The 13,949-nt window shown below is 52.1% G+C and overlaps 1 protein-coding gene across 3 annotated transcripts in view; it reads right to left on the minus strand.

The window, feature by feature from the left end:
* Positions 1 to 13,949, minus strand: part of Slc41a3 (solute carrier family 41 member 3) — a 41,539-nt gene that overhangs the window by 14,856 nt on the left and 12,734 nt on the right. For 2 of the 3 annotated variants that reach the window (XM_085840306.1, XM_085840304.1), the window contains exons 3-4: positions 6,675 to 6,782; positions 5,205 to 5,276 (exon numbers count right to left, since the gene is read on the minus strand). In XM_085840306.1, the coding sequence (XP_085696432.1) occupies positions 5,205 to 5,276; positions 6,675 to 6,782 (180 nt within the window). Of the gene's footprint in view, positions 1 to 5,204; positions 5,277 to 6,674; positions 6,783 to 11,902; positions 12,441 to 13,949 lie in introns of those variants that run through there. The other variant, XM_085840305.1, reaches the window with a different exon arrangement.

Below are 13,949 nucleotides of genomic sequence, written 5' to 3' on the forward strand. Positions count from 1 at the left end.
GCCACAGAGTGAGTTCAAAGCCAACCTGGGCAACTGAGCAAGCCCTTGTCTCAAAATAGTAAGTAAAAAAACAAAAAATGAAAGCAGGAACTACAGCTGGCTGGTAGAGCACCCACCTAGATGCATGTGATTCAACTGTCAATACTGAAAAAAAGTTTCTATATATAGGATATTATAAACAAAGTTTATATGTGATGTCCATATGATGAAGATACCATGGAGTTATGTACAGTAATATTATTGACTTTCCTAGTTTTCAAGAAGATTTTAAGTAGAATCTGTTATGAAGCATGTTACTGGATGCTGGTATCCTTGTTGTAGCACCCAGTGCTGACACATACGGTTAATGAATAGAAAATAACCAGGAGGCCTATTCTTTATCCTTCAGGCCTTGTGCTGTTAGCTTGAATTCAGAATGCCCATGCTGTAAGTCTGGTCTTCAGTTATAGGAAGGTATGTGGGGGCCATTAAGAGATGGAGTTTCCTGGGAAATCTTAAGTTTTTGGGAAAGTGCCCCCCCTCATTCTAATTTGCTTCCTAGACACCATGGGGCAAGCAGCTTTGCTCCGTTAATGCATCTCCATGGACACAATGGCAACAGGAATCTAGGAAACCATGAGCCAAGCAAACCTTCCCTCCATATAAGTGTACTGTCTCAGGCATTTCGTGACCGCGATGGGAAACAGACTCATGCAGTAGGTAAGCCTAACACTAAGAAGTTAGGAACAGGTCAAAGTCACTGTGACCTGGCTCTCGTACTTACTGATGTGGGTAAAGACTGGAATGGGAGTTGGGGTACGGTTGAGACCTAGCATCTTCTCTAGAGGAGCATCCCTGGGTGTGAACAGAGTTGGGGTAACAGTGTAATAGATGAGAGTGCCTGTTTGTTCACACACTGCTCTAACTGAGCTGCACAGTGAGTCTATGTCATCACAGGGGAAACACGAGTTACAGGATGGGATGCACAGGAAAAGATCTCCGTGTCTTCCGTGTCGACAAGTCAGAGCTCTCTGTGGGCGAGTGCATGGGGGGCGGGGCACGGGGAGTTTTGAGGGGACGTTTCCGTTCTGGTAAGGTAGTGGAGCGGCCAGTGATGCAACCACTTCCACGCTACCGCTGGTACCAGCTAGATCTAAGCTTAAAACTGGTCAGAAGGTCACAAACAGCTGGGGACATGGGTTGGTGACAGAATGCTTATCCAGTTCATGTGAGATTCTGGGTCCCAGTCCCAGCACTTCTAACAGACAGCCAGACAGCCAACAATAAGCCTTAGTGTAAAAGAGAATGTAGCCATGCCAGTATCGCCTAGCAAATAAAGACAAGGAAGAACCCAGGGTACGGCTTCTAAGACAGAGTAAAGGGAGGGAGAGGCTTGCACAGGCTGCATGGTGGCCCTGCCCTGCTCCGAGGCTACCCTCGGTCTTGCTGGGGAGTCCCCATGCCCAAATGAGAAGTTACACAATTTCACACTGGGGTTGGGGTGATGGCTGGAGAGATGGTTAAAAGCAGTTAAGAGCAAGTGTGTTCCTGCAGAGAAACCGGGTTTGATTGCCAGCACCCTCCTGGGGTTCTCAACAGTCTGCAACTTCAGTCCCAGAGGATCTGATGCCCTCTTCCGGCCTCCATGGGTACCAGACATGCATACAATACACATAAGTACAAGCAGACAAAGCAGCCATATACATAAAATTAAAAGTTAAAAAAGGTTTTCCTGCTGAGAATAAATGGCTGCTTAATACTCAGCCCTGTCCAATGCCGACATCAACGTCCCTCAGGCTCAGGTGACAGGTGGCAGAAAGAACGTCAGAGCATCAGGGCAGGACGGGGGCTGTGAGGTGCCGTCCTCTGGATGACACGGTCACACAGCACTCATGAGCTCACTGTAGCTGGGGTCACCTGCTCAAGGTCAGTCAACATTCCAGCAAGCAGCACTAACTGGATTCAGTGGTTTTCGACAGAAAAGGGGAAGGAGGGGCGGATGTGTGGGTGGGGTCAGGAAGGTGTGGGTGGGAGGAGATATGATCAAGGTACAGGGAACATGTGAGAAACTGTCAAATTGTTTTAAATTTAAAAGTTTCATCACTGGTTTCACATTTAAATGGCAGTACATGTTGAAGTTTTTTAGAAGTCCAACTGTACAACTTACCCAACACCCTGTGACCAAAGTTAAATCCACTTTAAAAGGAAGAAGCAAAATCATATGTAAGCTAAATCTGAGACAGTGTGTAAGTTAAGTCAGGCCCAGGTAGGCATTGTGAGTCCTGAGGCTCACAGTATGGAAGGTTCTAGAGAGGCAGGAGAGGTATGCCCGGTGCTGGGCCTTTGTCACCCCATGACCCGACCTCTTGTGGATCTGATTCAATCTCTCAGTGACTCAGCCACAAGCCCACAAGCAAGACTCTGCCACACAAGACTCGCCTAGGCACTGTGGGCAAGAAACACCAAGACAGGCCTCAACCAGAACAGTGAGGTAGGAGGCACATCCACCGTATCCAACAGAGAGAGGCCGAAAGGGTGTGCACACACTGTACCAGAGAAAGAGAGGGGATTGAAGGGCTACACACACACACACACACACACACACACACACGCACACACACGCACACACACATGCACAAGGGTGCACACACACATGTACTCGCACATGCACATACATGTACATGTACATGAGCACACTTGCACATGCATATGTGTGTGTGCACACACACAGGTGCTCACACATACACACATGCACATGAATGTACACATGTGCACACTATAACAAAGAGGGAGAGGGCTGAAGGGCTACATACACATGCACATGAATGCACATGTGTGCATACACTGTACTCAAGGGTGAAGACTGAGGGACAGCAAGCAGTTGCAAGGCACACAGGTTTACAGGCATGGGCTGTGAAGGAGGAGAAGCAGGGCTTGATTCAACTGCAGCTCAGAGTGAGGGTCTTCATAGTGACAGACTTAGGGGGAGAGGGTAGTCTCCCTGGTCAAGTGGAAAGGACCAGTCCTCAGTGGGGAATGGTTAAATGACAGTCGGCTTTCCATCAGCTGTAACAAAATCCTTGAGAGAATCGACTTAGAAACAGAGGTTTGCTCTGGTTCACAGTGTTAGGGGGATCAGTGTATGATCAGTTGACCCCATTGCTCTGAGCCTGTTGTACAGCAGATTCATAGAGGATGCAAAACAGGTCCCTCTCACAGCCAGGAAGCAAAGCAGAGTGAGCTGGGGGCTGGGGTCCTGCTGAGGTGGTTGTTGTTGCTGTTGTTTTGTTTTATATTTCTGTCAACTTAACACACGCTGAAGTCAGTGGGAACAGGAACTGTCGTGGTTTGAGAAGACTGGCCCCCACAGGCTCATATATTTGAAAGCTGTCACCAGGAAGGGTAACTCTGACAAGATTACAAGGATTAGGAGACCTTGTTGGAGGAGGTAGAGCCACTGGGGGTGGTGGCTTTGAGGTTTTCAAAGCTCACGCCAGGCCCAGTTCTCTCTCTCTGCCTGCAGATCAGGACGTAGCTCTCAGCAGCTTCTCCAGCACCATGGCTGCCTGTGTGCCACCATATTTCCTGCCATGATGATCATGGACTGATCCTCTGAAATGACTGGACAGTCATAGAATGGGCAGCACATCCATGGTACCCAAAAGAGAGAGAGATGGAGGGTGGCACACACACTGTACCCGAGAAGAGGGTGCAAGCCCCAAGTAAATGCTTCCTCTTGGTTGTGGTGGCTTTTCACAGCAGCGGAACAGTAACTAAGGCAGGAACCTCAGCTGAGGAAGTGCCACCATCAGACTAGCCTACAGACACATCTGAGGCAGGAACCTCAGCTGAGGAAGTGCCACCATCAGACTAGCCTACAGACACATCTGAGGCAGGAACCTCAGCTGAGGAAGTGCCACCATCAGACTGGCCTGCAGACACGTCTGAGGCATTTCCTTTATTGATTATTGATGTGGGAGGACCCCGCCCACTATGCAGTGTCACACCTGGATCAGTCCTGGACTGAATAAGAAATCAGGCTGGGCAAGCCAGTAAGTAGCGCTCTTTTATGATCTCTGCTTCAGGTCCTGCCTCTAGCTGCCTGCCTTGAGTTCTTGTCCTGACTTTCCCTCAGTGATGGACTATAAACTGTAAGATGAAATAAACCTTTTCTTTCTCAAGTTACTTTTGGTCATGGTGTTTGTCACAGAAACAGAAACCTAACTAAGGTACAAGGGGCACCACAGGCAGCGTGCCTCCACCACAGTGGGTCAGGTGCCTTCAGAAGAACCAAGTGTAAGGAGAGGCTAATGAGGCCGTTCTAACTTGCTGTTTGGGGGGTTGCCTCTGGGAGAGGCCAATATTCTGACCTGGACGACAGGAAGAATATACCTATTCACTAATGGACAAGGGCACACAGCCCAGCCAGGGCTGCCCAGTTGACAGGCAATGTCGAGTCTGAACTCAGTCCACATAGCCTTGTGACATCAGAGGCTGCCTGTCTCAGAGAAGCTCACTAGATCCTGGACTACAGTACCGAAGAGACAAATGTATACCCAGCCTTCCTTCTTGCCTGAGCCTACCTTGCCCTCATCTGTTTCTGCCTTGGGTACCATGACTTTAGTTCACAGTGAAAAGGGCCTAAATGAACTGAGCCCATAGAGGGCCTGGCAGGAGGAGGCACAGTGTAAGAGGGGCATGAAGGTCTCTGTCAAAGACTGAGATAGGACAAGTTAAGCAGCAGGGGCAGGACTAATGAGGGACTTTTCAGGCAGGAATGAATCATCAGGTCCCAGGGAGATTAAGTGAGGTCACTGGAAGAAAGCAAAGGTGGGGTGTGCCCCTCTGGGGAGCATCAGTGACCCAGAGAAACATGTGGGTAGGAAGAGGCCACTAGCAAACGTGGGGCATGACTAACACTGAGTACACTCAGCCCCCTAAGAATTTGGCTTAGAAAGCAGGCAGCGGGGAAGCTGCAGGAACCACAGACCTAAAGGCATCTCTGGGTAGGTATGGTGGCTCCCTGGGATGCTCTTTACTGTGCCACAGATACCGTCTGCTGGACAGATGGGTGGCCACATAGACAACTGTCCTCCAAAGTCAGTCTAGAGTACAGGGACCAGGCTCAGAGGCCTCCCTCTTCCTACCCAGAAAGGCGGGGGCCCCAGATCCACAGGGGAGTGGGGAAGGAGAGACATTGAGGTGATGCTCCAAGACTCACTCACCTGAACCACGGCGAGGTTGCTGCTGATGATTTTGTACCTCTCCTGGCGGTCATCGATTTGCCCAGTGTTGGCCTAGCACACAGAGACAAGGGCAGCGGCGTCAGGCTGGTGGATCTGGAGACGCCAGTCCTTCTGGACATAGCCAGCCCCTCTCTCAGGAAACAAATCAGAACAGATTACGCTACTAAGCTTTCTAGATGGTGACCTACTTCCCCCCTTTAACATGTATTTCCTTTTTATCTCTCTCTCTCTCTCTCTCTCTCTCTGTGTGTGTGTGTGTGCACGTGTGAGTATAAATGCCTGAGGAGTCCTCACAAGACAAGGTCAGATTCCCTGAAGCTGGTTACTGGAAGTTGTGAGCTGCCTAGTGTGGGTGCCTGGAACGAAATCCGGGTTTTCTGCAAAAGCAGTGTGCTCTCCTAACTGGTGAGTCAGCTCTCCAACCGTTTATGAATTGACCTAGACACCACCCCCCGACCCCGCTGCCACCCCCAAATAATTAAAATTATATTAATTTTCTGTGCATGGCTGTTTCACCTGGGCTGTGTCTGGGCACTGTGAATATGTAGTGCCTGTGAAGGCCAGAAGAGGGCGTCAGGTTCCCTGGGACTTGAGTTACAGGTGCATGCGAGTTTCTCTGTGGATGCCAGGAACCAAACCCAAGCCTTCTGGGGTTCTCTGGGAGAGCACCAGGCCGTCTCTTCTGTTCCCGGCCTGGCCTCTTTTATGGAGAAACAGCACTATACAGCTATAGTTGGAGACGCTGGCATTCCACAGTGAGCCATGCACATAGCAGGTGTCCATCTCTGGCCCTTCTTCATCAGCTTTGGGACTCTTTTGCCCAGGCCCTTGAACACAATATACCTTGGACACACTACTGTCCTTTTCATGTGCAGGATGCCAATGGCCATTGGAGAAAGAGAATGCCCTCTGTATTAACAGGAGGGTAATACCACAACCCCTGGGGGATGCCTGGAGGAGGGGGGGCAGAGCTGACCAAGGTAGGACCTGTGTTGGCTACAGAGCCAAGTGCAGACAGCCACAATGACAGGAGGGATATAAGAACAGAGGCTGTTAATGGACAACTGAGAGCCCCTCCTTGTTCCTGCCTCAGAATCCTCCTTTGAAGCCGTACTACCCACTGAAGCATTCATGTGTATGTGCCAGGGAGTGGGGAGTATGGCCTAGGGTCCAGACAGCAGCATGCAGACCCTGGGGAATAGGGACACAGAAAGTTGGAAGAAAGTGCATAGGGGCACTGCGCTGGTCCCTCAGCAGCTCAGGGTGGCAATGGAAAAACAGTACAAAACTTGAGAGGAGACAGGAACAGCCTGTGAGACACCAAAGCCCAACCACGCCCATGTGGGCGGAGACTCTAGTCCCCAAGCAAACCACCCAGAGGGGCTAACACTGAGGGGAACATTCTGTCCCCAAATTGCAAGTGACCTGAGCCATACAACTGCCACTTACAGACGTGGAGAGCCGAGACGCCAGTGTCATTTCCAGGTTTCCCTTCAGACCGACGAGGGGTGGCACCAACGTCATCAGGTCTTTAACATCTTTGAACACTGGCCAGTGCTGGAAGAGAAGGCAGAAGGAGATGAGGCCAAAGACAGCTCTGCAGATGTCTGCGGAGAACCTTCAGTCAGTGACCTTGCATGCCCTGTGAATCAGCCTGGAAGACCGAGCAGTGTCCTAAATGCCTTATTTATTTTGAGACAGGGTCTCTATACATTGCTCAGGGTACCCTGGAACTCACTCTGTAGACTAGGCTAGCTTTGAACTCACAGAGATCTGCCTGTCCTCTGCCTCCTGAGTGCTGGGATTAAAGGCGTGTGCTGCCCATGACTGGCCTAAATCATTTAAAGTGAAAAACTTAAAGTGTTTTAAGTAAACAGGACACTTTAAATATCATTAACCGAATCAGCAGCTGAGGCCTCCAGTGGGCCCCCTCCTGCCTCCTCAGAGGCCAGGAAAAAGGCAGGGCTAGACTGGAGGCCAGTGGTCTGGCCCAGCGCCGCCTGAAAATGTGCCAGTGTGCAGCAACAGCTTTGTAGACATTGGATCGAGTCACCAATTCAGTTATTTCTCCTAATTTGGGAGGCCTGGAGAAACTCTGCTAAACTAACTGGTAGGGGCACTTTGACAAGGGTATCTCAGGCTCCACCCAGGACCCTGCCGGACCCTGGGCTTTCCAAAACAGGAAAGTCCATTTGATGGAGACCCCGCATCTAACACACAAACAATAACACCAGAAAAGGCAGAGTGGCCAGGATGTGTTGAGAAATCTGGGAAAGAGAGGAGGTGTTCGTGTGATGGGCCCTCCCCACTTCCTCCCCCACTGCCTGATAAACACCCCCAGATCTGATTTAAGTAGGGCCTCAACGAATTAAGATCTTTTTTTTCCCCTTTGGTTTTTTGAGATAGGGTTTCTCTGTAGCTCTGGATGTTCTGGAACTCATTTTGTAGACCAGGCTGGCCTTGAACTCAGAAATCCGCCTGCCTCTGCCTCCCAAGTGCTGGGATTAAAGGCGTGTTCCACCACTGCCTGGCTACGGATTAAGATCTTAAGGTTGTGGGATTCTAGGTTCTAGGTCTAAAGACAAAGTCCTTTTCTGAAGGGGTTCCTGGGCTCGGTCCCCAATCTCCCCAGGAAAGAGTAGCTAGAGACACAAACACATGTCACCTCTGGGGAAAGCAGGAGTCACCCCAGGCAGCAGTGCCTTGGAGGCATGGCAGAGAAGGACTAGTCAGAGGCTCTATAAAAGTCTTATCTTATATATTTCCCCACTGGGTAGGAGCAAAATGTAGTCTTAACGTGCATTGCTTCTTTAGCACCGAGTCTGAACATTTTACCCTGTTCATAATGTTGATTCTCTCTCGAAAATGATCTCTTTGCGTTTGCCCACATTTATCCCTTCGCTTGGATCTTTCATAATATAGACCTTAGCCCTTTAAGAAATGCATGCGATTTCCTGCTCTCAGATGAAGAACTCGGTTGGAAGCAGAGGCCCACCTGCAGGGGCCCTTCCTTATCAGTCCAGCTACTGCTGCCCCATTCTCTGCAGCGGGGGCCTCAGGTCTGTGTGTAGCTGCCTATCAGCCCTGCGCACCCCTCGGGCACACACCACCCACACCACCATCACACACACTCTCCTACTCCTGGCCAGGGCTGTCTGGCACACCCTGTCCTTTCCTAGCATGTCCTCTGCCCCAGCCCTCACCCACCACCCTCTGCCTCCCCCACAGCCTGGTGCACATTCTCCCGGCCACACACAAGGCCACACATCTAATAGCCCCACATCAGGACAAACTCTGTGTCTCTTCCTTCAACTCTCCTCTCTCTCAGTGCCAGGAACTCCTGACCAAGTTTCCATTCGCCTCGTCACAGCTCAGTGCTGTGCTGGCCATGGCTACAGTATTCTCTTCCTCAGGACCTGCTGTGTGTGAATGGGCTCTTGGAGCTCTCTCTGCTGCCCTCGCCCCTGGAGGACAGCTTGAGGCGGCCAGCCTCTGAACTTGTTCTCTGCCCTAGCCCCCTGCTCTAGCTCCCTGCTGGTCTCCCTAATGACTCCGCCATGGTCCTCAACCCCTTCCTTCTCCTGACCCAGTCACACTTCCGATTTTCCCTTCTATTTACACATCTCTCTTTCAAGGCTTGAGTTACTTCCAGCATCCAGCCCACCTTCCCCACAGTTCCATGCCTCAGGAGGGAGGAAGGGAGACTTGACTGCATGGTCCCAGACCCTTGCTGCTGATGCTACAGAATTGGCTGAGCCAATTCTGGCCATGAAACTGATTGACGGTGCTGGGGATGGACCCCAGTGCCTTGCCTGAGCTAGGGTAGTGCTCTATCCTGGGACTGCATCCACAGCCCTGGCCATGAGAGTTAAGCCACTGAACGAGCTTGTCAGGAATCACAGGGTGAGAAGAAGATGAGCTGAGACAAGGTCAACAGAGACTAGCTAAACTGTGTTCCCCCAAATTGACGGGACTGCAGCCGTAAAGACACAGTGCTTAGGGACAGGGTCCTCAAAGAGGGGCTGAGCTAAGGGAGTCGTAGGTGGATGATCCCTGATTCCCAATCCTACAAGACTGGTAGGGTATCTCACAAGCACAGATATGCAAAGAGAGGTGACCATGTGGGGAACAGGGGGGAAATGGCATTACTGGCTTAGGATGTCAACACTGCCAACACCTGGCATCTCTGACTTCTAACCCCTAGAGATAATGTCAACTTCTGTGGGATACACTGTCTGGCCTCAGGTGCTCTACAGCAGCCCTGGCAGACTGAGGCAGGTGACAAAGGAGGCCTGACCCTGCTGATGTCCTGACCACCCAGATCCAGAATGTCTCTTTCTCCAGGCTTCTTTTGTGTGTCCTTGATGTCACTTTGGTCTGATTGATGCTCTGGGCTCATTGACGTCCCTGGTATCCCTCCCGCCTTATGGCTGTAAGCTGACAATACTGGACCTCAACCATCCCCAGGCTCCTGTCTCCCCCTGGGCCTATTCTCCTCTCCTACCCACTCCCGGTTCTGCCCAGCAGGATTTAACCCCTGTCCTCCCCAATCTGACTTCAAGTCATCCTAACTTTTAAATTCTGCTACAGATCTCTCAGACGCTTTACAGATGTCTATCCTGATGGGTGGGGTCGGAGTGGGAGAGGGAGGTAGCCTGTGGTACTGGGAGAGAGCCTCCCTTGCTCTCTCCTCCCTAACATTGTTGACATTGCTGCCAGGACTGAGCTTTGTGACATAAATATGATCACGTCACCCGGTCACTTCTGACCCTGCACTGCCAACTCCACGACTGAGTGTACACCCAGCTCTGATCGCTAAACTTGTTCAAGAATGTGGCTGGCACATCACACTTCATGCACAGCCAAACACCAGCACAGGCTGTCAGAGAGGGCCCTCTAGACTGCTGTCCCCTCCTGTATTTCACCATGCAGTATGTACCAACCAGACAGTTTGCTCATGGCTATGTTAGTAATCCAATACCACAAAAGCAAGGCTCACTCTATAAACAAAAAGCCAAGCCCCTTTGACCTCAGTGTAAACTTCACTTCCTGGGCAGAGTGGACAGCTAGCAGTGTCTACACTCAGGACACAAGCCACCTGTGTATTCACACACCCCATGTCTCTGCCAGGCGTTCACTCCTTCCCACAGTGTGGACATGGTCAATTGTTCCCCAAGGCCCACTCTGATGGTCCTGTCCTGTTCTCTCTAGAGATCCCTGACCTGCAGGAGGGTGAAGCGACCTCCTTCCTACAGGCTGCCTCACACCGCCTCCACCGGCTGCCCAGTCTGACAAGCTAGCCTTCTGGGAGCCTAGCGCAACTGAAGCGTTGCGAGCAGGGAGTGCATGGCAGGCCAGGGATGGCTGAGCTCATGCTGGGCAGTCTGGCAAAGTCCAGCCTCTGAGGATTATCATGCACACAGCCTTAGGTAGGGGCAGAGCACACCATGGAAGCAGGTTGCACCAACTCTCTAGGAACAGACTGATCCCAGCATTCTGAGGACCCAGTGTCCTGTTCTCTGAGGTGAACCAGCAAAAACCAAGTGCCCTGGAGTTACTGACACGCCCTCCGCCGACAGTCTCAGGCTGTGGTAGAACTCAGTAGTGTGGTGCATGCTGGCCACGATTCCACCCCCAGCACCACAACCACACACGAGTTAAATTTAAAAAGAATCAACATCAGCATTATTATATGTCTCTATACATTTGTGCATATACGCATATTGGAAATAACTTTGGCAACTACCAGACTGCAACCCTGACTCCCAGGACCTTCAGACGAAAGTGTCTAGAGGAGACAGAAGATTGGGGGGGGGCTGAGTGAAGGAGGTCATGGGTGGGTGAGCCCCAGGCCTCCATGGCTGTTACCTCACATGCAAGGTTAGGGGACAGACCTGCAGAGAGGGACAACCTGTGAAGCACATCAAGAAGATGGCCCTAAAGGATGACCACACCAACCCCGCCAGCTCTTCACCTCAGACTTCCAGCTGCCAGAACCATGCCAATTTCTGGTGATTATCCTTCCTCCACGCCTGACACTGTCTGTGTTTTCCTAATGCAACACTCAATGCTCCGTAACAAAGGCCACAAAGGCTGGAGGTGACAGACAGTGGGATTCACTCAACAACAGGGACTCCTAAACCGGACTCAGCAAATGCCCCTGCCAGATGGAAAGTGCCACCTCGTGGAGAGATTTGGAGGCATATGGGACTCCCATGCCCTGCTTTCACCTCCCTCAAGGAGCTCTGTGGGGACCCTGGAGAGGTAGGTCTGTCATTCAGCTTTGCCTATCACCCAGACCACAGAGATCAGCAGGCTCCTTGCTGCTTACAACCTGCTCCTCACAGCTCAGACAGCCAGGTGCTCTCATTATTCCTGATTTAGAAAAGGGGAAACTGAGGCAGCAGGGCATTAAAGACTCCTGTACTGAGTTGTAGCCTTGCCCAATAAGCTCACACTCGGTGGCAGATGACAGAGGCTGCTGTAGGCTCACAAAGGCTGCCTTGGAGGGCTATCAAGTGTCATCGCTGTGACTGTTAAGGTGCTAGGAGCCCAAGGTATCTCCTCACCTGCACGGCTGGTGCTGGATCCCAGCTGGGCCCTGCCACCCACAGGGAGCACCCTGGTTCCTGCCCTCCACCCGGTTTGCCCCCTCTCCCTTGGAGCCCTGTACGTACTTGGACAGTGTTCATCACCAAGCCAGCTGTCATCATGCCCAGGCCGGACAGCAGGATAGGTATGGCGACCTGGCAGGTGGTGGTGAGGACAGGCTCAGGGAGGATCCCATGAGGGGAGCGGGTGAGCTCACAGCTGAAGCCTCGAAGCTTCTTGCCCTGAAAGCGGAACTCAAGGCTGAGCTGAGTGACGACCATGGTTGGGCCCTGGGTGAGTCTGTCCTCTCTCCTCCCTGCCCTCCAAGGCTCTCTTCTGCAGAGGTCCACACAGACAGCTTTCCAGGAAGTGCCACAGTGGGTCTCTGAGAGTCCCTTGGCCGAGGGCCAGAGTAAACAAGGCCAGACCTGGTCAGAGCCTCATTCAGGAGGCTGCCGGTGTCCTCTGTCCATTCCACTGGTCAGGTTCTCCTCAGAGTGCAGCTGTGGATATGCCGGGACCTCCCTCTTCTAGCCTGCCAGAGAGGCTCACTGTCCCTCAGCAGCGACCTTGACAGTGTCCAGTAGTCCAGCCCACGCTAGCCAGACTGGGCAGGGACACCACCCACATGGGCCTGGCTCTGGTTAAGTACCCACGCAGAAGTCAGCACCACCCTCTGTGTCCTCTGCACACGTGCCATGGGCTGCTTTGCTCTGGCCGAGAAGGGCCGGAAGACCACAGCTCCAGGGATACTCACCCAGGCCCACGCATGGGGTTCAGTCCTGTAAGGTCAAGGACTCTGAGGGACTGCAAGATGAAAGTGACACCTGTGGTCAGCTCTGTGCCAGTGCGTGGGGGCTCACAGCTACCATGTAAAGCTGTGCTCACACAACTGGGGCCCTGCTTTCCCTCAAAGGCCTGGACCACTTTATCCAGCTTGCTTCTGCTCAGAAAGATCAGAACAGGCCCTGCTGATCCCACCAGAGGGAAGGGGCCCGGCCGGGAAGCTGCACTAGAGTCTAGGGATGCTGAGAGTGCCCCTTTGTATATGCCACGGGCCAGAGGGACACTTCCAAGCCTAAGGGCCAACAGAATACAAACTGAGCTCTCTACCAGCAAAGATCCCAAGCTGAAAGTCTGACTGACTTCTATTAACCCAGGGTTCACCTTGGGGTCCTGGCCTCCCCTCTGTCCCATTCCTACCGTACTACCCTCTTGGACACCTTGCCTCTGCTCTCACAGATCGCCTCATCTCATGCTCAAGTCCAAACTCCTTTATCTCCCCAGGCAGAACTTCCTCCCTAACTAACTGCCCCCCCCACCCCCATCCTGCCTGCCCCGGAAATCCTCAGCGCATCCTCACTCACTCTCTTCTGCTCGTTTGTCTGGAGTTTTAAGTTTGCCACAGGAGGCAGAGGTGCAGGCTGTAAACTTTGGTCCTGGTTCTGGTGGGCCAGCCCTACCTCTCCTGACTGCTTAGCCGGCAGCTCAGGGTGGAGAAGCTACCACGTGGAATAGTTTCTGGGCTTCTCTGTCTCTTGGCACACTCATGTTTGAAAGCCAGGCAGTCAGACCAACATGAAGAGGCTGTGCGCAGGTGAGTGAAACACCTTGGGCCAGGATCTGCACATGGCCAATAGGTGCTGCCATTGGAATGCTTAAACTATCAGTGACCAGAGTGGGTTGCTATGGGAAGCGCTTCTGAATTTGGGATGCTGAGCCATACAGCAGCCTAGAACTAGATCCCAGCACCTTGTCCATGCGCTACATTTTCTTCATCCCAGATGCACCTCTCCACCAGCCCCCAGCCTTTCCACCAGCACCCAGCCTCTCTACCAGCCCCCAAACTCTCTACCAGCCCCCAGCTTCTCCACTAGCCCCCAGCCTCTCCACCAGCTTCTCCACCAGTCCTCAGCCTCTCCATCTTCTCTAGCCTCTTCTGAGCTTCCAGACTGTTCCTCTCAGCCTCCTGTGCAGGAGCAAGTGCCCCAAACTCCCCAATTTTCATGGCAGTTTCTTCCATAGTGCCTCTGTTACACCTTGCACATCAGTGAACATCTGCCAGAAAAGCATGCTGAGCCCAGACACCCTCACTGCAGTCCTACATCCAATCTGCTGCCCTCAAAGTTTTCC

The sequence above is a fragment of the Mus caroli genome, unplaced genomic scaffold, assembly GCF_978045245.1.
Source record: "Mus caroli unplaced genomic scaffold, Mus_caroli_1 scaffold_7, whole genome shotgun sequence".
NCBI lineage: Eukaryota > Metazoa > Chordata > Mammalia > Rodentia > Muridae > Mus > Mus caroli.